This window comes from Pelodiscus sinensis, chromosome 18, assembly GCF_049634645.1.
Source record: "Pelodiscus sinensis isolate JC-2024 chromosome 18, ASM4963464v1, whole genome shotgun sequence".
NCBI lineage: Eukaryota > Metazoa > Chordata > Testudines > Trionychidae > Pelodiscus > Pelodiscus sinensis.
Genome location: NC_134728.1, coordinates 15,350,179 through 15,373,099, shown reverse-complemented (window position 1 = coordinate 15,373,099; position 22,921 = coordinate 15,350,179). Strand labels below are relative to the sequence as shown.

The 22,921-nt window shown below is 42.7% G+C and overlaps 1 protein-coding gene across 6 annotated transcripts in view; it reads right to left on the bottom strand.

Annotated features, from left to right (window-relative positions):
* LOC102457221 (uncharacterized) overlaps positions 1–22,921 on the bottom strand; it is a 137,959-nt gene that overhangs the window by 7,098 nt on the left and 107,940 nt on the right. For all 6 annotated transcript variants that reach the window (XM_075901164.1, XM_075901165.1, XM_025187914.2 and 3 more), the window contains 6 exons: positions 17,481–17,592; positions 10,366–10,456; positions 8,985–9,071; positions 5,382–5,534; positions 974–1,103; positions 826–858 (listed from right to left, as the gene is read on the bottom strand). In XM_075901164.1, coding sequence (XP_075757279.1) covers positions 826–858; positions 974–1,103; positions 5,382–5,534; positions 8,985–9,071; positions 10,366–10,456; positions 17,481–17,592 — 606 coding nt within the window. The remainder of the gene's footprint in view (positions 1–825; positions 859–973; positions 1,104–5,381; positions 5,535–8,984; positions 9,072–10,365; positions 10,457–17,480; positions 17,593–22,921) is intronic.

The window sequence follows — 22,921 nt, the reverse complement described above, 5'->3', positions numbered from 1 at the left end:
CCCATAAATCCTTCGTCTGGCCCTGCTTCTCTGAGTAAATATCATCAGGATCTTTTATAAGGACTGACAGCTCTTCCTATAGTTAGTGCTTCTGTCATTTTGCCTAGCATAAAAGATGAACATCTTGGTCAATAGTTTCAATCATCATCCCTAGCACACTTTTGTAAAAGGTAAATGAAGCTTTTGTAAGCCTCCTGCTTCTGATAAAACTGAAATACATTTTTATTTGTTTTTTATGCCTTTTCTGGTCTTCAAGGCCTCAATCCAAAACCCATTCACTTCAATGGTCCTCATACCAATGAATTCAATACCTCTTTACATGTAGCCTCAAATTCCCTCAAAACCCCCCCACTTGCTATCTCATATATGAAGTTTTGCTCCTTTCTACTGACTTCACTAGAGGTGCATTGTCACTTTCTAAATGATACTGGTTTAGCTCAAATGGGTTCTTGAACTTCATTACTTAACTATATTCAGTTTCTCCTTATTTTTCTGCTGCCTTCTGTGACTTTCCTAGAAGTAATTTTGATAAAGCACCTGTATCATTTAACATCTGAGTTTCAAGCAAATTTAATGGATTTTGCTATTATCAGGCAGTATATTTCTGATAGATCATTTCTAAACCACATGGACACACAAATATTTCATTTTAAATTCCACATGATAACATGACAGGTTATATATAGCCATGGCAACCTGTTACCTCAATATTTTGAACCTTTACTTCCTTTACAAACTACAAAATAAATGCAATGAAAACCTGTTTCGAGTGACTGCACAACTTATGAAAGCATTTCCGTGAATTTAGAAAACATATTTACATACCATCAACTTCAGCACGGAGACCTTTGATGGAAGCTGGAAAGGAACAGAGTGGGAGGTTGGAGGGAGAGGAAAAAATGTTAATAAAAATTATGCACATAATGTGAAGATGGAGACTTTTGCAAAGAGGGTTTTTTTTTTATCCTCTTACCACCAGGAACAGCTTCAAATTCTGTCAACTCCTGAGAAAATTTAGCCAAATCAGGCTCATGTAAGAAGATCTGTTCCACAAGGGCATGAAGCAAGGTGATCTTCTTCTCCTTACCCCGCAGCAATGATAACTGCAAATAGAATACAGCAATAAATTGACAGTCTGAGATATTAGACGTTTTAAAAAAAATTGGAACAGCAGGGATGTTGATAGCTCCTAGGTAAATTTGATGGGAATAGAAAACACAATGGAATTAAACCTTTTTCTTTTCAATCTTCCATCCCAGATACATTTTTGCTTAAAATTAACTTTGCATTTTCTTAGATCCTTTCTTCTTTTTGTAATGTCCCATTTTGCTTTTGCCTTTTTTTTTGTTCTTTGAAACTTAAGATCTCTTAATTGACTGCCATGGATTCTGCATCTCCACATATGTGCCCACTCTGGCTCCCATTTATGGGGTGTTCATGTAGATAGTAAAGTTCCTTCCCAGAATTTGGGAAGATGCTTTGTCGCAGAACATAATTTTGAATATATTTTTCATTAATATAGATATAGCATTACAGTACTTAGAAACTGTCTGAGAACTGGCACTCACGTTATAAATTACACACTCACATATTAAAGTCTCCTGCGGGAAAAGAATTCTGAATGATTAAAAAACCTTCTCTTCTAGTTACAGACCAGGCATAACCTGAAAATATTCTTAAAAGGTTCAAAGCAGTTTATAGAATGTGCAGTCGATTCTTAGTTCTGGGATCAGAGTATATTGTGTTAGAGCTGAGTGAAGGGAGGAAGAGGCTGCATGGACAGGAACTGTACTCAGAGGCAACATTTTCTGCTGACAAATCTTCAGGAGGTAGGGAAAGATGTGAGGGAAAATTCAAACCTTGTAAGTGCTAAGTTAGTTAAGAGATTGTTTAAGAACTAAGGGCCAAATGACGGTTGTCCCAGGGTAAATGTGGCAAGTGTATAGGATTGATGTGGTTTTATAGGGTTAATATAGCTGATGGAGGCAGTTGGGCACTAAGGGTGTGTCTAGACTACAGGGTTTGGGGGGGGGGTCGAAAAAAGGCTACTTTTTTCAAAAAAAACTTCACCTGCGTCTAGACTGCAGCCAAGTTCTTTTGAAAGTAAATCAAAAGAATGTGGCAGTTTTTTCGATCACGGTAAACCTCATTTTACAAGGAATAACGTCTTTTTTCAAAAATACTCTTTCAAAAAAAGGTGCTATTTAATGTAAACTGTGCTTTTTTGAAAGAGAGCATCTAGACTCTCTTTCGAAAAAGTGGCTCGCTTTTTCAAAAAATCTGCTTGTAGACTAGATGCTCTCTTTTGAAAGAGGCTTTTTTGAAAGATTCTTTCAAAAAAGCCTCTTTCGAAAGAGGCTTGTGGTCTAGACATACCCTAAAATGGCCAGCATTCTGAACAGCCCAGAATGGTTATATCAGGATGGAGGGATGCCACCTTGGGCTGGGTAAACTGTGCTGGGGGATTGAATCCTTTGCCTTTGAAAAGGTGCAGCAGGTATCACAAGTAAACCCGGTTCTTCCCCAAGCAGCTCTCAAGCTTTTCTGACTACTTCTGAATGCTGCAGGCGTAATGATTCCTGTCACCAGTGCTCATCTCCCTTCCCCTCCTGCACAGCTCTGCTGTGCCTGGCAGCCTTCCTCCAGCCCTTAGTCTAAAGAATCCTTTAGAACCTTTTTAAATTTTACATAGAGCAGTCTAGTGCATTTTGATTGAGGTGGAACCCAACTTTCTTGTATAGGTTCCTTTTTTCCTCAAAGGTTCAAGGTTCCCCAGTTCTTGGTAACCCTAAAACCCTGCACCATTGTCTGATCCATGCATGGAGAACCTGAAGTTCTCTCTTTCTTCTTGGCACCACATGTGGGCCATTTCAGAGAATGAACCATGGAGGTCCCAAACTTTAATCTCTTATCTAGCATCCTAAACTTTGCCTTCAGAACCTCTCTCTTACCAAACCATGTACCATGACCAGTGGCTCCTCCCCAGCACTGAATACAAATGTGGGCATCCCGTAAAACTGTGATGTTTGCACCCAGTACACAATTTACCTTCTGATAATACAAACCCAAATGTTTCTCTAATAATAAAATCCCCCATTGCTATTACCTTGCTTTTCCTAGTAAATAAGGGCCCATCTCCAGGAGTGGTATCCTCACTGCAAGAGGATACTATAACATCATTGGAAAGGAGGGTTCAGTGGTGGGACTTATTCCCTTTGCTTCAGTTTGAGGTTCTCCTTCTCTGAGATTTTCACCCTCCTTGATAGCACAGTGATGATGTGACAAAGTAGAAAATTTCTATGGGTGTGAACTGTTAGCTCTCAGAGCAGTAAGAGACAGATGTATGAATGTTACCAACAACCTGGGCCTCAGTTGGTCATTTGAGAAAGGACTGGCCGAGGTCAATCACATACCAGGACATTGGCTTCTCGCAACCAACAACCCAGAGGGATATGGACTCCCCCCATCCCCCACATCCCCACCCCCAACAAGGAAGCTGAGTGAAATCTTCTAATTTGAGAACAAAGGATGGGGAAGGTTTGAGGTGGGAGATAAGAGTTATCTGCTCTAAGGAGTCAGGACAGTCACCCGAAAAGTGACCAAGAAGGTCAGACAGAGACACACTGCTTGAACAGTGGGGTTCACTACAATCTAGGTGAGGTTCGGGGCTAACCAGAATGATCAATGCTTTAACCTGCAGTTGTCTGTGCTAACCTAGGACCTTCTCTGTTTCAGTTGACTAAGAAAACCAACTGTTTCCACAAAACTTTTGTTTGAGCCTCACTGCAGATGCTTGGTGAACAATGTTCCCTCATAGTTTTTTTTAATCTATGTGTGGAATAAATTTTGTTAGGTGCACCATAGCCAGTGCAGTTGTGCACCACCAGTAGAAACACATGCTAATGGCTATGGGAACTCTACTAATCAGCTGTGTGGCACCTGGATCTCTCCTGAGTGATTGCCCAAGCACTTAGTTTACAGGGACCACTGTTGATGAGATGTGTGGGCTCTCCTGCCAGGCTGGGAGTGGAGTGGAGCTCTGAAGCTCTGTGGCTCTGCGACGTTCCCAGGCAAGCCCCCAAGCAGAGGTAGAATCCACACAGGAGGAGAAACTATGCGGGGGTTAGGGGAGGAGACAAAGGAAGCCTCAAGCCCTGGCAAAATCATTGCAGAGGGGTCTCAACTGCATAGGTCCCCTTCAAGTGTAAGGACAACCCTGGGCATAGCACTGGCCCCGTGGATCTGTGACAGGTTGTCTGATTGGAGGTGGAGCACTCTTGTTCCCTGAAAGTCTCCTCTCCACAGGCCCACTGATTGAGGGGGAAGGAAATGGGCAACTGCCCCGGGACCCAGAGAGTCAAAAGGGCTTAGGGTTCCAGGCCACCACCACTGCTACTGTGGCAATGGTGGTGGCGGAAGCTCCAGGCCCTTTAAATTGCTTCCAGAGCCCCACACAACTAGATCTGAGTGCCTATGAGGGCTGGCTGGGGGGCAATATGCTGTAGCATGGTATGAGTGGTGCTAAGGGCTGGCTGACTCCAACCTCGCCCTTTCTGGGAGCAAGGCACTTAACCCTCCCTCCATCTCTACCTGTCAGCCACATCCCGCCTCCACCTGCCTCTCTTATCTCCTCCAGTGCAGCCACAGAGCCTGTCCTGCCTCTCTGGCAGCCATGAGATGCTAGGGCTTTACGCTTGCCTATGCCACCTGTCCGTAAGGCAGGTCCTTTTACGTGCCGAATTCAGAGTAATAAACTTGGCAGCACCTCTTTGCTGCTGGACTTGTGTCCACATTCTTTTTATGACCGCGGGTCTTTTCGTTGGGGAGAGTTATTGGCCTAAGATTGGAGTATGTTTATTAAGTGTATGGGGGAGGGAACTTTCTCTTCTCCCTTTTTCCTCCCTTCTGTCTTTCTTTTTCTAGAAGGCTTTTCTGGCCCCCTTCTAGCACTTTGGTTAAAATCTCTTAGCCGCCTCCCCTGTCACTGAAAACTCATTACAGCTGAACATCCCTCATTAGCTCACTCGGTCTTGTGCTCTGTCTCTGGCATTGGGGTTGTCTCTGCTCTAGAGCTGGACTTAGAAGAAATGCCTCTTGCACTAGCTTTCTAAACACCCTTGCAAAAGTCCTTTGATTACTCAGGAGTTGGCTGTTCTCACTGAGTCATTCCTGCCCCCTTGTTAAGGGATTCTTAAGGGTTATGGATCAACGGACAGCAGGCTACAGCCTCGTTTGGAAGCTCTCAGAAGTTAAAGACAATTTGTTAACCCGTTTTGAACCTAGATGTGCTTGTCCGGGCTAAAAGAAAATCAAGTTTAATGTTAGGTTAATGAACATGCTTCATAACACAGTTTTCAATGCTAGGAAAATTTTGAATTTACTTTGGTCAAAGAAGACAATCGAAATCCTTTGGCCAGCTTTCTTCCAGCATTTTCATTTAAGTAGTTCCCAATGGCTAAGATGTACTCCAACACAGCGACAAATTTCTGGCTGGCTTGAAGCTGTTTGCATGCTCGGATCTTCTGGTTTATTAGCTGAAACACAAAAGCCTGACTTCAGTTCATCTGGAAGGTGGGAATGAAATGAGCTCTTTATCTCTCTCTTTGTGAGATCTAACTGTTTAGCTAAAGTATACAAGCTTTATTTTAGCTGTTGTAAACCTGTCTTTACATTAATTTATCTTGGAGGATAGGCCAGAAGTTTTCACAATCCCCTTTTTCCAATTCTGCCATCAAGATAAAAGGAGTGTTAGCAAGATTTCCCTGTTTCTGATGAGGATGTACCCTCCCTGAATCCTGCCAAATTATTCATACCAGAAAGGATTTATTCCTAGTCTCATAAAAATACCATGAAGAGACTATACTTTGCTATTGGAATAAACCAGATTGTACCAACTCCCAGGGGAAATGGATAGCCTGGAGCCCACCAGAATGTGTTTATCCTTCTTCCCTGTCTAAGGATGTCAGCTGGACACTGTACTATTCCTTCAAAATAATCCAGACATTTTTCCAGGGACAAACCTAATCATTTCCAACAATAAAGTTAATATCACTGCTTGCTAGTGATGCTGCCTTCTTTCTATGGTTAGAGATGAGAGATCTTAAAAAAAAACAATAGGAAAAAAAGTGAATACATTCTCCAATTCCTCACACTTTCTATGGGCAAGATACAAAATGTACAAAGTTGGTGAGAAGGGGGAAAACCCTTGTTAAAATATGAGCTGTACATCAGAATCAGGCATTGTACTCAAGTTTATTGATAATACACTGCTATTTTATGTATAATTCTATCCAATACACATGTATGTTATCAAGCCCAGGTAATGAGACACCTAGGGAACTAATACTGTGCAGTGAGTTGTAAATCTCCCTTGATTTTATTATAACTTAGAGCAATCATTATGCCACATTCCCCACATATTCACAGTTATTTTATTTCAGTGCAGGATGGCAGGAGTGTAACACTGAGCTTGACAGGGTCAGAAAAGTGTGTCTCTCCAGTGTTCTCTGTCTGCTCTTCTTCTGAGCTGTGCTCAGTGTTACTGTGGTTTTAATTAGAACTAGGACTGCCAACCCTCCAGGACTGTCCTGGAGACTCCAGGAGTTAAAGATGATGCCATGTGATGAATGCTCCAGTAATATGTGCAACCAAAATTGGCAACCCTAATTACAGCTGACATTTCCATTTGGAGGCAACTTTCATTTGTTTTCACTCCACTACAACATGAAAACAAAATCTTTTGAACATTTTTGCAAAGCCTGATTTTGTCACAACGTCCATTTTCAGCTCCAAATGTGCACAGCCTGGTGGTTAGGGCTCAGGCCTGGGACTGAGGAGATGCAGGATCCAGTGTCTGCTGTACCTGGCTCAGGGTAGAGGATTTTTTTTTCTCAGCTCGCTCTGATTCAGCAAGAGCAGGGCGTTGAACTTAGGTATCCCAGCTCTTTGGCCAGTCCAGGATTCTAATTAGGCTATGAGTCAGTGAGTACCTAGTTCTGAGTGTACGTATGTGTGTCTCTTTCGTCAAAACCAGTACATCTCTGTGAAACGTTCGGACGTCATGAAATTGATCCAACCAGCTCTGATTTTAACGCCATTCCTGTCGGCTGCCAGGGCAGGGGGAGTGGAAAGTGGAAGTTGCCCCGGAGCCTGGCAATTCAAAGGGACGCAAGAGCCCCAGCGACTGCCACAGCCTGGAGCCCCGTGCCCTTTAAATCACCATTGGAGCACTGCGCCACATGTTCCAGGTGGCTCTAGGAGCTGGGGGGTGGGGCGGCATGGCATGCACCAGGAAGCACAGAGCGATGGCTACCCCCAACCCTGCTCCTTCTGCCTGAGGCCCTGTCCCTTTTGAGAGCACAAAGCTGAACCTCCACCTTGCCCAGGAGCCTTCAGAAGCTGTCGGTGCCCCCAGGACTGCCTGGTCAAAAAGATACTAGTGGCTCCAGTCAGTACCACCGGGCCTTTTAAAAATCCAGTTGGCAGTGCAGTGGGACTAAGGTAAGCTCCCTACCTGCCCTGACTCTGTGTGGCTCCCAGGAGGTGACTGGCAAGTTCCTTTGGCCCATAGGCACATGGGCAGCCAGGGAGACTCCATGTGCTGCCCTCGCCCCAAGCGAATCATAGCCAATGGGAGCTGTGGGGGTGGCGCTTGTAGGAGCAGGCAGTGCACAGGCTCCCTGACCCTCCTGCCTAAGAGTCACATGGACCTGCTGGACAGGAGCCACTTTAAGTAAGTGCCATATGGACACCGCACCCCCTCTCATGCTCCAACCCCGAGCCCCTTCCCATACTCTGAAAACCTTGGCCTCAGACCAGAGCTGTTTCTGCACTCCAAACTCCTCCGCCACACCCCACAGCCTGCACCCTCCCCCTTGCACCTCAACTCTCTGCTGCAGCCTGAGTTCTCTCCCATACTCAGACTCCCACCCAAAGCCCGTCCCCATCTGCACTCCAAAGTCCTCAGCCCAGAGCCCCCTTCCATACCCCAAGCCCCTCACCTCAGAGTCCACACCCCCAACTGAGCTCTCACACCCACTCCCACACCCTAACCCCCTGCCCCAGCCAGGTGAAAGCGAGGGAAGAGGAGGGGAGATGATAGGAGCAAATGTGCCCTTGGGAAAGGGGCAGGACAAAGGTGTTCGGTTTTGTGCCATTAGAAAGTTGACAACCTAGTACAGGAACAAGAGGCCTGAAAACTCAGGAAGGGATTTAAACTAACAGGGGAGCACTTCCCCTGCTGGCTGACCAATGGGAGCCGGCATTCTCCCGTCACTCCACTCGGGGCTGCCAATCCAATCAGCACCAAGGTAGGACAGAAGAGGTAGCATTTAAAAAAAATCCTATGGTATTTTGCTATAGCAACTCCTCAAATACTGCAATGTCACTTATATATGTTGTTCTAGTTTACGCTTTTGAGTGGGGGAGGATTATTATTGTAGAATACTGTGGCTCTTTAAAATAATAAAGGATTCATCCACCGAGTGCCTTAATAATATTCCACACAACATCCAGAAAATGTCAAATGTGCTGATTGGTTTGAACTGTCTCATGTCATTCAGTGCTGAGGTCCTGGTTTCTACAGCTGGCATTGGGTTGATACATGACTTCAAGTTTTGGCTTATCCAAGGGTATTTTAAACACATCAGCAGGTAATACATATTATATTTCACATCTAGCCCATCTCTAATTTAGTTTCCTACTAGTTTCAACTCTTTTGGCTATAAAAGCTATGAACCATATAGATCAAAACCTTTTTGTACACTGCTTTTGAATAATGCAGTGAAATGACATCTTATACATCTAGCTGCCTGCATTATTACAATATGAGCTGTCAACACGATGGCTGGTGAACTGTTTTCCCATCGAAAAGTTCACCTCGCGTACACTGACTTTTAAAATTTGCATCAAAGACATCTGGTGCTTTAAAATGTAACTGATAGGTTTCAGTTAAATAGAAACCATAAGGAAGTCATGTCACTTACAGGCTCCAGATCACCCATGCACACAGGAAGTTCTCGTATTGTAAGCAAGAGATCCAGTCTTTGGCCCAAATGAGGAATTTTACACATCTGCGGAGGATAGCATTGAATCCGAATCAGTTGCAAAATGATCATCCAGCAAATGCTGTGTGCCTCAAACATGTACTTTTAATAATGGGTTTGCTAATTCAGACAAGGTGTAGATTTTTATAGCGCTGATCTCATATATTAATTTTACACTACCCTTAAATATTTAGGCATGCAATTGCTCACATAAGGTGCATGTGCAAATGAAGCAGAGATACACAAGTATTTGGGGCCAGATATCTTTAAAAGAAATAAAACCAACCTCTTGGGAATGATAATTGGCTCTTTATACACACAGTTCTGTATCATTTCCAGTTCTGGAAATCTGGTTCAAAATAATCCAATCCCTCCTCGTGTAGATGCTCCAAGTGGCCCCGGAGCATCTACACGAACATTATTTTGGACTTACAAGTTCAGGAGCAGCATTACTCCTTGTGAAAAGCAGGACTTCAGAATTCAAATTCCACAGCCTCTTATTCTGGGATAACAGGCTTGGTAGTGTGGACGCATCACTTAGAAAATCGACCTTTGGGGGCTAATTTCGAACTAAGGTCCTAGTGTAGACCAGGCTTTAAAGACTAAGGGTATGTCTACATTAGCCTCCCTAGTTCAAACTAGGGAGGCTAATGTAGGCATTCGAAGTTGCAAACGAAGCCCAGAATTTAAATATCCTGGGCTTTATTTGCATGTTCCCGTTCGGTCGCCATTTTTAAATTCCACTAGTCCGAAGTAACTCCAGTGGCTACACGCAGCAGTGAAACGGTAATTCAAACCAAGTCCTTAGTTCAAATTAACTGTTACACCTCATTCCATGTTCGAATTAGTTCGAATTACCGTTTCGCTGCCGCATTTAGCCGCGGGCAGTAACTTCGGACTAGTGGAATTTAAAAATGGCAACCAGATGGGAACATGTAAATAAAGCCCAGAATATTTAAATCCCAGGCTTAATTTGCAACTTCGAATGCCTACATTAGCCTCCCTAGTTCGAACTGGGGGGCTAGTGTAGAGATACCCTAACAGATTTATACGGGCATAGGCTTTTATGGGTAAAAAACACTTCAACATGACAAAGTGGTTTTTACCCACAAAAGCTTGTGCCCAAATAAATCTGTAGTCTTTAAGGTGCCACAGAACTCCTCATTATTTCTCCATATCCTGACTTTGGTTGAGATTAGACATATAAATGCCAAAGTATCATTAAAAGGACAATTTCTTGAAGTATTTTTAACCCATACTGCAAAAGGGAACCCCAGAAATCTCACATTACATGTTATTAATCATTGATACATTTGCTTACCTCTAGCATAAACTGATCAACCACATGTAGCTCTGAAAGCGATCCCTTGAAGGACTGATACATTTCTAAATCTTGTGGAGTTGGCAGATATCTAAGAAACAATGAATGAAAATAAATTATCCCAGAAAAATATTGTATTACTTGCAAATTTACCCAGTGTTGCCCAGTAGTGCCAAAACAGAGCACTACTTCAGATTTCTCTGTTTTATCTCTTTTCCGCAAGGTTTATTGAGAAACAAGCCTATTCAAGGTTCGTCCTACTTTCTAAAGTAGGAGATTTCTTTACAGGTTGACATCTTTAGATAATTCTCCACCTACAAAAATATATTCACAACACCACACTGTTTGTCTCTTGGTGACCTTCTATTCTTTCAGAGTACCTGACACACACACTGAATTCATAGCATATAATACAAAGGAAAAACGATACTAAAGTTTTAGCTAGTATAGGTGGGAAGAAGCATTAAGCACCTTAAGAAAAGTCAAGTTCTAATATCTGCTCTTCTTTTTTCTAACGACAGCATATTCAGTTTACAGAAAAAGTAATTAAAAGTTCCTAGAGATGAATCTACATCTTCATTAGAAACATGACAATTGATTCCAAGGTAATTAAATAATGGGAAGTTTAATAAAGCTATTAAGAAACTAAACCAAATATTTTAATGTTTTAAATTCAGGACAAATAACACAAAGGAAAATGTGTTCTAAAGCTGTCAATAACTCAGATGAATAACTGTTGGGATTGGGATTATAAAGATATAATTATGATCAGAAAATAAAATTTCCCTAGGAGAAAAGTGACTTTTGCTAAAAAAAACACAATTTTTTTATCAAATCACAATGGGTGCGTCTAGACTGGCAAGATTTTTCACAAAAGCGCGTGCTTTTGTGCAAAAACTTGCCAACTGTCTACACTGGCCACTTGAATTTGCACAAGAGCACTGACTTTGTAATGTACAAAATCAGTGCTTCTTGCACAAATGCTTTCACACTCCCGCTTGGGAAAAAGCCCTCTTGCGCAAGAATACTTGCAGAAGAGGGCCAGTGTAGACAGGGAAGAATTGTTTTGCGCAAAAAAGCCCCGATGGCTAAAATGGTGATCAGGGCTTTCTTGCGCAAAATCGCGTCTAGACTGGCCACGGATGCTTTTACGCAAAAGCAAATCTTTTGCGCAAAGGAACTTGCCAATCTAGACGCGCTTTTGCAGAAATACTTTTAACGGAAAAACTTTTCCATTAAAAGTATTTCCACAAAATCATGCCAGTCTAGACACAGCCAATATGTTTGGTTTTCAGACAAAAGATTTCAATTTTAGGTTTTCTGATTTAAAAACAAATCAAAAGAAAACAAAAACTTCTTAAGAAAAATTTTGTTTACTTAGGGTATGTCTATACAGCAAAGTTATTTCGAAATAACAGCCCTTATTTCAAAATAACTTTCCTAGCGTCTACACAGCCAAACCACTATTTTGAAATAAATTCAAATTAGTAGAGCACTTATTTCGAATTTGGTAAACCTCATTCTATGAGGAATAACGCCACATTCGAAATACAGTAAAACTCCATTGGTCCGGCATCCAATGCTCCGGCACTCCTGATTATCTGGCACCATCAGGAACCCGGAAGTGCTCCGAGCAGCTGGACAATTGGAGCTGCTCTGCGCCTGGCTTCCCTGATTCAGCCGCTGCTGAAACTGACCAGCAGCTGAATTGGGGAAGCCGGGGGCAGAGCTGCTGGGGTGCTGCAGGGTTGGTCCCGTAGCGCTGCCCCTCGGGGGACAGTCTGCCAGTTCCCAGGAGCCTGCCAGGGCCTGGAGAAGGCGAGCGCCTTCTTGGTCCAGGGTGGAGATCATGGACCTTATTCAGGTTTGGGGGGATGCCCCCAACATCCATGATCTCCTCACTAGATGGAGGAACGTGACCATCTGTGGCAGGATAGCTGCCAGCCTGGCCACCAAAGGCCACATGCGAACCCAGAAGCAGGTTTGCATGACAATCAAGTTGGTCCAGCGAGACCCCCAACCCTGAGCCTCCCCACCCCCTTCTTTCCCTTGCTTCCCTCTTCCAGCTCCCTCCTCCCAGGTTTCCCCCTCCCCTCTCCCATCCTCGCTATTTCGAAATAACAAACTGCTATTTTAAATGCATTTTGTGTGTAGACATGTTATTTCGAAATAAGCTATTTCAATATAAGATATTTCGAAATAAGGCTGTAGTGTAGATATACCCTAAAAAACCTGGTTTTAACACGCTATTTTTTTCCAATGGAAAAATGTATACATTAGTCTAGTATATACACAGAATATTGAAAATGTAAAGCTCCGAACAATGAAAGCCAGTGCAGGAGTGAGAAAGTAAAGATTTATCTTAACTTTTCATAGATTCAGCCACACAGCTCCTCCAATGGGATTTATATGATTGAACTCTCATAATACTATTTGGAAAAATCAGAATCACTGCAGAGACATATTGCAAATCCTTTTTTTTTTTTTTTTTTTTTTTGGCTACTGATTCCAAAATTAAAATAGAGAATTCACTCTCAGAAAATAGGAATGACTTCTGAATCAAAATAACACCTATTTTTTTCCAATAATATTTAGCCAGCTCCACTAATGCAATTGGATGTAGTGAATTTATTTCATATTTAAAAGCTGAATTTTGCCAACTAGCCATTACCTTAACATTTTAATGTTCATGTAACTGTAAAATGTTGTGCATTTAGATTTCCCATTACATTTATATGTGGTAACACGTTCATTTTACACAGAAGAAGAATGCTTCAGAAATTTTTTCGTCATTCATTGAAAACATGTAAAGTATTTTGGCTCCTGTAACATACATCAGTTTCCCTAAATAAGGTGAGGCCAAGTTTCAAAAGTTCCCTCTTCAGCACATAGGAATTATCATTTTCTTAAAGGTTGTGTTGCTCTGAGTCAAATATTCTGCAAAGAAACTGCTAGGACCCAACACTTTTAAAAATCTGCCCACTTTATTTAGGTGTCTAAACTGGGACTGAAGGACACTGAACGGTTTTGAAAATTGGACACATGTGGGCTGTGTCTAGACTGGCCAGTTTTTCCAGAAAATCGGCCGCTTTTCTGGAAAAACTTGCCAGCTGTCTACACTGGCCGCTTGAATTTCCACAAAAGCACTGACGATCTCATGTAAGATTGTCAGTGTTCTTGCAGAAATACTATGCTGCTCCTGTTCAGGCAAATGTCCTTTTGCGCAAAAGGGCCAGTGTAGACAGCTCAGATTTGTTTTCCGCAAAAAAGCCCCGATCGCGAAAAGTGCTTTTGCGGAAAAGCGTCCGTGCCAATCTAGACGCTCTTTTCCAAAAATTCTTTTAATGGAAAATTTTTCCGTTAAAAGCATTTCCGGAAAATCATGCCAGTCTAGACGTAGCCATATTGTCTGTTCAAATCTGTTTCAGATAAGGAGAAATAAGCTCTCAAACTCTTCCTGAAATTTGTGACTATATTCCTACACTCTGACAATACATAAGCACAGAACAGATTAGCTGCACGCTTATAGAATCTAACCCTTCACACAGCTGCATCGGCTAATGCTTCCCTCAACATCATCACTATATAAAAGAGCACTTTGAAATGCTGAAAAAAATCCCTTTCCATTTTATAATATTACTTAAGGGTAGGGTGGCCATATTTCTCTATGCTGAATATGGGACACCTGGTAAAACTGTATTCCAGCGTGTTCAACAGCAATTGGTCAGAACTATGCAGTACAACTGTTCAAATTAACATCAAACTGACAGAGCCCCTACGGGATAGGTTGTAATGTAGAGGGCAAGAGCATTGTTTAATATCCAGGGTAGGGTTGCCAACACTCCAGGATTGATCTGGAGTCTCCTGAAATCAGCATCAATCTTCCGGTAACTGTTGAAATCAATCCAGGAGATTTTAATAGGATATTTTAAGAAAATATCATTATGTTGGGGGTGGGAATCTCCAGGAATAACTTCAGGTACCGGAAATCTTTCACCAGGCTATCAATGCCTGTAAAAACATAAATATGAATTTATTTGTGCCTATAATATAGGAGAGTTACTGAATTATCTAAATCCTCTTCTATAGCATGCAGGTTTTGTACAAACTTCCCCCTCCACACAGACACACAATGCACCTAATTCCAGACATGCAATACTGCTGTTCTTCCTGTTCTGATCATCTTCTAAGCCTGTGGTCCCCAACACGGTGCCCGCGGGCGCCATGGCGCCCACGGGGGTATTTGCATGCGCCCGCCAGTTGCTCGGGACTGGCCTGGCCCCGGGAACATGGCACGGCGCTTGCGGGGAGCGTCGGCCCCGGGCGCGCGGCGCTTGCGGGGGGAAGCGGGGGAAGCGCCGGCCCCGGGCGCGCAGCGCTTGCGGGGGGGCCCGGGCGCGCTGCGCTTGCGGGGGGGGCCCGGCCCTGGGCATGCGGCTATGGGGGGGGCCGCCCCCGGGCGCGCAAGTGTCCCCACCCCCTGGCACCCGGCGGGCGAACAGCCACGCCCCCTGGCGCCCGACAACCTCAAAAGGTTGGGGACCACTGTTCTAAGCTATACATTTTATAATATGTAGACAGATGCCCAATGGAGTTACAAAATCACTTTTCAAAAAGCAATATTTAAATCTACACTCTATGGGTTTATCTAGATTACACAGAACAATCAAAAGAGGATATGCAAATCCCACGGGAATTTGTATATCTTCTTCCCATCGCACTTTTGAAAGCAGAGCTTTCGAAAGTGAAAGTCGTTTAGACGCAGCTTTTTCGGCGACACTCCCCCCCATCGAAAAACCACGTAAACCTCATTTTTTGAGGAAGAGCGGCTTTTCAACAAAGGGGAGGAGGATTCACCACAAAAGCTGCATCTAAACTACTTCCACTTTCAAAAGCTCTGCTTTCAAAAGTGCGATTGGAAGAAGATGTGCAAATTGCCTCTGGAAATTTGCATAACCTCTTTTGACTGTTCCGCATAGTCGATATGAGCCCTAAGGGTACATCTACACTGTAACACTATTCTGAAATAACTTAGTCTGAGTCTACACAGCAGGCAGTTATTTCGAAATAGTGTCAAAATACTGTCAAGCTGGAGGACTTCTTACTCTAACTCCTGTAACCCTCATTGTATGAGGAATAAGGGAAGCCAGAGGAAGAGTGCTCTATTTTGAAATAAGTGCTGAGTAGACGCTCCCTATTTCTAAATAAGCTATGCAATTGATGTAGCTCACACCCTAAAGCAGAAGGAGCAGTGTTTTATTAATCTTTTTAAATATCTGCTCCCTTTGCATCCCCAACAATATCTGCACCAAATAAGTCAAAGATGTTCTTGATCAGGAATGAGAAGCATCTGCCTGTCAATTTTTACATGAGAATTCTACGTTCTTCTGTTCAGTGTCTACTTTGCAAGAATGCCGTTAGTTGCTTTCAAGGATTGCTAATTGGATATACCCATCCAGTACCAAACTGATGGCAACATTTTCAGCCTCCAAAGACTTCTGGTTCACACTAAAGTGTTTGATGATGATTGTACATTGTTGGCTCATTTAGTCAAGGATTCATAGAAGTTTTTGATCATTTTGCCACCTCTGCTCACTATTTGGGACTCACTGTGAGCTGCAAGATAGAGGTTATATTTCAGTCTGTCGGGAGAGAGCCCAGAAACCCAGTGACATCTGCTGCTGATATAATCCTTAAGGCTGTTGACAAATTCTGCCACATTGGAAGCCTACTGTCCTTCATCATAAACATTGATGACCATGTAACTACTTGACTAGCCAAACGCCACCACTACAGATTAGGCATTGCAAATGAGGCAGGGATTTAAATATCCAGTGCCTAATTTGCATAAAAATGGACGCCGTGTTTTGCCTACTCAGCACAGGACAATTGCCGTTTTTAAAGTTTTTTTATGAACAAATGTTTTTTCTAAACTAGTCATGTTATGAAAATGGATGATACATGGATACCAAAGATGGTCATCTACAACCAGCTTATTTGTTGAAAATGCTCTACTAGCAGTCGGTAGAAGTATTATAAAGATATCTTAAAGGCCAACGTGAAGTCAAGGGGTATATCTCTCAGTGATCTAGAAATAATAGCTTAAGGCAGATTGTTCTTGCAGCACACTATTGCATAGGCTCTCAAACATTTTGAGAGTCAACATATCCAGACATTACAAGAAAAGCATAGGATTCTAAAAGAGTGCACAGCACCCATAGATAGCAGATTTTTGTGTGACATCTGCAATCAAATTTGTCAATTGAGGACTGGTTTAGTCACTTACCAATGGTGTCATAGAAGATGAGATCCACCAATCAATGGCTCAATCCACCATTTAAAATTTATGGCAAAAGTACTAAACCCCTGGGATAGGTACACACACATCTGTGTGCATTATGAGGAAGATTCTGAAGGACAAGCATAGAGACTCACAAACTATTTAAAGGGATACTACCTACTTTCTATCACTACAGGTGCTTGTGTCCCATGTGTGCCTTTGAAAATCTATCCATATGGATATAAATCTGCACAAATTCAATACGTTTAGAAATGTCATATTCAATGACGAATGCAAAAATCTCTGCCCATTATAAATACTAAGTGTGATGTCCAGAATATCCCATCTGTCCAAAAAAAAAGCCTCCCTAGTTTGCCTCTCTCCAAACCAGAATTCAAAGGAGAACCAGAATTCTCTGTGTATCTCTTTCTAAAACAAATAACTAATGGCATAACAAACTAACACTGGATTGGAGGTGTAGTGGATTTTCCCCATAAAGATACTGCTGCTGGGGACATAGGAAATCCCACTAGCCCAATGCATTATCATTTCACTAACTGTGCACTACTCCTAACTATTAGACCAAAATCATGTCTGACTTGCTGTCACTTCTCCAACTCCTGCTTTCCTGAAGACTGAACTGGCAATAGCAAGGTGGCTGCTGATTTCTTTGGGGAATAATGGACAGCAGATATTTATATACACACCTCTAATTTTCAATGCAGCAGTCAAGGAACATCAGATGCCTGGGTAAACACTTTCCCTGAATTTCCCTTTATTTGAAATGAATGAATCTGTTAAAAGATATAATAAAGAATTGAATCCAAAAGGTTACCTTCTTAGTGCTGTAATCTGCTCATCTGTAAATCCGCCACCATCTTCATGTAGAATGTATAATTTTTCTTTCAATTGGTTTGGTTTTATATGGAAACTTTTCAGAAAAATATCTAGGGGGAGAATGATTTTTTGATTACTTAGACATAAATGTACAAGAGAAGGAAAATGCTGAAACATTTCATAGTTACTTTCTTGATAAAATTAGTTTTCACTTAGCAGCCACTAAAAGTTCCGGTGAATACCCCCGTCTTTATATAAGTACAAATAGCTGTAGAGCATCAAAAATCCTTATTATTATTGTTAGAATGCAACCATTGCCTTAGACAGAACTATCAAGACACTGTCAGAAGAAGCACATAAGTGCTTGCTATTAGATATTACTGTTGAACTCAGCCTAGTAGTCCGAGTACACTTACATTTGTTTGGAATAAAAAGCAGCCTACAATTACACACAGATCTTTATTTTACTTCTTGTGGTGCTTTGAAGATCAAAGATACAAACCTTCCATTTATTTTTGTTTTTTAAAGCTCATCAAAGGCGCCAATTGACAGCCCTAGAGACTAGTCATCTGTTTATTCACCAGATAAAGGCAGCATCAATATACGCTCTCTTGCACTACACTTCAACCCTCCCCTGGAAGGGCCACACTTATGGGTATGTCTCCCCTGCAAAAAGTGTATTCTAAAGTCAGATTAGATAACTCAGGAGCAAATAGCACTGAAGGCATGGAAATTCAACTTTGCAGCTGATGTTCAACTCAACCCAGCCTCTACTGCAGGCTTTAAGTTAAACTGCTAACCTGAGCTGTCATGTCTTCACTACTATTTTAACTTGGGTTTGTTAACTTGAGTTAAGAATGCACCTTTTTAGCAGCATAGGCATATTCTAAGCCCTGGTCTACACTGGGGAGTTATTTCAAAATAATGCCCCTTATTTCAAAACTAGCAAATTAGCCCATCATAAGACGGGATTTTCAGGTCTCTCTTGGTCTTCTCTCCTGAGCCTCCGGTCTCTCGCTCCGTCTCTCTCTCTCTCTCCTCCTCCTCCTCCTCCTGCCTCCCCCTCTCTCTCTCAGCTCTCCTCTGCCTTCTGCCTCTCTCTCTGTCTCTCTCTTTCTCTTCTCTCCCTCCTGCCTCTCACTCTCCCTTTCTCTTCTCCTCCTCCTGCTGTGTCTCTCTTACTCTCTCTCCGCCTCTCTCTTTCTCTTCTCCCCCTCCTGCCTCTCACTCTCTCTCCACTCTCCTCTGTCTCCATCAGGGATGCACGCTCGTCCAGGCCACGACCCCTGGGCGTGTACGTCACCACCCCGCCCCCCTTCATCTTCTGCTGTGGCACTTGGCTGACTTCTACACTGCTCAGCCGGGCTGCCGCGCGGGAGCAAGCAGCACAAATGACCTCTCTCTCTCTCTTCTCCTCTTACTGCCTCACCCTCTCTCTCTCTCTTCTCCTCTTACTGCCTCACCCTCTCTCTCTCTCAGCTCTCGTCCATCTCCTGCCTCTCTCTTCTTCTCTCTCTCTTTCTCTTCTCCTCCTCCCACCTCTCACTCTGTGTTTCTCTTCTCCTCTTGCTGCGTCTCTCTCTCTCTCTCTGTCTCTCTCTCTCGCTGTCCTCTGCCTCCTCTCTGTCTCCTCCGCGTCCTCTTGTCTGCTCCGCTTTCCTCCTTTCGAATCCAGAGTCCTTTCCTGATGTTAGAGACGCACGCTCATCCAGGCCCTGCCCTCTGGCTGTTCCTTCTGAGCAGCTTTGTTGCCTCCTGCCATGGCACTCAGCTGACTTCTGCGCCGCTCAGCTGGGCTGCCACGCAGGAGCAAGCAGAGCAAGCGGCCGTTTGGGCCCCACGCTCCCCATGCAGCACCTCTAAACAGCTGCTTGCTCCCACGCAGCGGCCCGGCTGAGTGGTGCAGAAGTCAGCCAAGCACTATGGCAGGAGGCAACAGCGCCGGCCAGAGGGAACAGCCAGCATTTCAGCATTACAGAATCACAGACATTGGGCTACTATATATATGATAATAAGTGGAGCATCCACACTACCGAGCCCGTTATTTTGAAGTTACAAGCTGATTCTTTTGGAATAAGCTTATTTCAAAATAGTTATTTCATGAGTTATTTACTTTGAATTCAGTTATTTCAAACTAATTCCCTAATGTAGACATGCTAGGAAAATAGTGGGGGGGGGCCCTTTGTGGGTGGGTTTTAATATGCTAGAGCAGGGGTGGTCAAAAGGGCCTCCATGGGCCGGATCCAACATGCCAAGTGGGTGAATCCAGCCCGCGGAGGCCCTGCCACTTCCCCATCCCCAGGCCAATTATATCCCAGGGGCGGGGGAGCGCGCAAAGTTTCCTCCGCCCTGCCAGGAGTACACGGTGCTTGGAAGTGCCAGACACTCCTGGCATGGCGGGAGGAGGCTTCACACAATCCCCTGCCCCCAGGCCAAGCAGGACCTTTCACCATCAGCCCCCTTTCTTGAAGGACCCAGGCAATGCTGGGTAAGTCTTCTAGTATATCAACATAGTCTATAGAATGGTATAAGCAAATCATTGTGTGACATTTTAGCTTGTAGTAATTTCACTACTGCTTTTTATGTAGCCTATTGTAAAACTAGGCAAATATCTGGATGAGTTTATGTACTCCCTGGAAGACCTCTGCATACCCTAAGAGGCACACGTATCCCTGAAAAGGAACCACTGCCTAGAAGTCCTTTTCTCTGGTTGACTGACAGTACTGCTCTTCTCTCTGGCACACTGACTCATGTAAATAGGCTGTAGAGCAATTTATTTCTTGTACAAGAAACCATGACATAGCTAAAAACAAATTACATTAAAATATAAGATAAATTAGGCTATAATTCTAGCTATATTTAGGTGATATTGTACACTTTATTATTCTTTCCTGTCTTTCAATTCCTTTCCAACTCTCTCTTTGCTTTGAAAAACATGCACATTTTAAAGACATTGTAACCTAGCAGTTTTTTGAGACTCATCTTGTTATTCATTAATTTATTTAAGAACTGTGCTTGCCAGCACTTACTCTGGGATTAATCTAACTTCCTTTTTAGAATCAATTTAATTTTTGATCAAAGTGAAGTCCTATGTAAAAAATATTTGCTGAAACTCACTGCTGGAATTTTAAGGGAAAATTGGTTAAGAAAATTAAGGATAATATTTCAATATAAAGAGTTTCAACAAAAATAGGTGAAAAAAGAAGAATGGCTCTATTTGGAAACCAGAAGAGAGAGATTTTCTAGTGGAAATGGAGATAATTTAGAGAATAAAAATGCTGTTACAGGATATCTTCTTTTATCTCTAACTGCGCTCACTTATCACCCATTTCCTTTAACACATTCAGCTCTTGGACACTGGAAACAATACTTCCAAGACCGTAGTTCAGCTCATGTGTCCCAATTAAAACTATACAACTCTTCCATAATACATTCTTTTTCTTATCAGTATTCATCTGGGTGAATATCATTACACTTTCAAAATTTTAATTGGCCCAAATTCTTTACACTGATATCATTTCTTTAAACAGTGTTAGCTTGTATACTTTTTTCAATCCATTTCAGCTTGTAAGAGAAATCAAATAGTCTCAGAAACAATTATTCTTAATCCTTGTACAACTATCACTCCTCATTAAGGTAAGTGAAAGAGTGTTTCCCACCATCTTACTAGCAAAGGCAAAATATCCCTTGAACTGTTTCATTAGTTCGTTCCAGTTTAGGTCTTCTGCAGAGCCAATGAGTAGTACCCCAGATTCAAGGAGGAAGGCTCCTGATCTGTCATTTAAACTTGTAGTTCACATTATTAGATTTAACTACTAGTGCCTGTATGGAAAAAAGCCAGTGCTCTCCAAAGGTTGGATAAACTAGATGGCTACGTCTACATTGGCATGATCTTGCGCAAGAACTCTTTTGCGGAAGAGTTCTTGTGCAAAAACTCTTCTAGAAGAGAGCGTCTACACTGGCATGTGCCTTTGTGCAAGAGATGTGCTTTTGCGCAAGAGCATCCGTGCCAGTGTAGACAGTCTCTTGCGCAAGAAAGCTCTGATGGCCATTTTAAACCTTAGGGTTTTCTTGTGCAAGAAATTCATGTTGCCTGTCTACACTGGCCTCTTGCACAAGAACAGTTGTGCAAGAGGGCTTCTTCCTGAGCGGGAGTGTCAGAGCTCTTGCGCAAGAAGCCCTGATTTCATACATTAGAACATCAGTGTACTTGCACAAGAACACGCGGCCAGTGTAGACAGGCAGCAAGTTTTTGCACAAAAGCGGCCGCTTTTGCTCAAGATCGCACCAATGTAGACGTAGCCGATTACTCCAGCTCTTCATATGTTCATGTTTTAAATTCCACAAAAGAAAGATATTTATTGCATTTTATTAGAAATTTAGAGGAAGTTATGAACAATTGCAGCTTCTCTGAGGCTAGATATGGGGGCAGCTCCACAAACAGGCACCTATGCAACCTTATTTATCAGTTGCATTCTCACATTTCTAAAGCACTCAGAATATTGACTGTTCTGTTGCTTTCCTGACACATTGTATCTTATTCTATTCCCACTGTTCTCTACTAGTAACATGTGGCGTTAGCCTCATGCAAAGCTCTTTAAAGTCAAGTGACATCTCAACATACCACAGGATTGATAATCTGGAGATCTATCTTCCAGGTTTGATTTAGCAGGTCTAGTAAGGAACCACTAAATCAAATGCTGAGGGAGCCCCCATTGGTACCAGTACTCCTCGCTGTTGCAAGGAGAAAGGGAAGTCGATGGGAGCATTTCTCCCATCAACCTCCAGCTGTGGAGATGGTGCCAAGCTCAGCTTAAGATATATCGACACCAGCCACATTATTTACATAGCTGGAGCTGCGTACCTTAAGCCAGCCTTCCAGGTGTAGTGTAGACCTGGCCTCAGTGGGCGTCCTGCCACTGATTCCAATGGGCTTTGCATCAGGCCCCATATACCCATCCTCTGTGACATCATGGTACTAGATGCAATATATCCACAGAGGCACAAAAGAGGGAAAGAGCTCTGCTGTACCAAACTATATATTCACTTCTTAGAGGAAGCCAGGTTCTAAAAATAAAAGGTCAGTTAACAGCAACTGAACTGGCTTTGAAAGCTTGTTTTTGTAGCCATGGAAGACTCTCCTAAAAGAAGGCCAAAACATCAGCAAGAAGAGAGACACTAGGACCCATAGAAAATAGTGGGAAAAGTTTTGGATCATCCATTCCATCCCCCTATCGAATTAGGATTATGCTCTACGGGACCTGCTCACATGTTTTGTCTAGTCTAGATTTCAGTGTCCAAAGCATGAGGCTTAAAACTAATTCCCTTGTGAAAATCACCTATAGCCAAATAGATCTCTCTCAGAAAGCTTTTCCTGATATTCAGCCTACATTTCTTCTTTTGTCGTTGTTGTTGTTCCATCCCACAGCTTCTAATTAA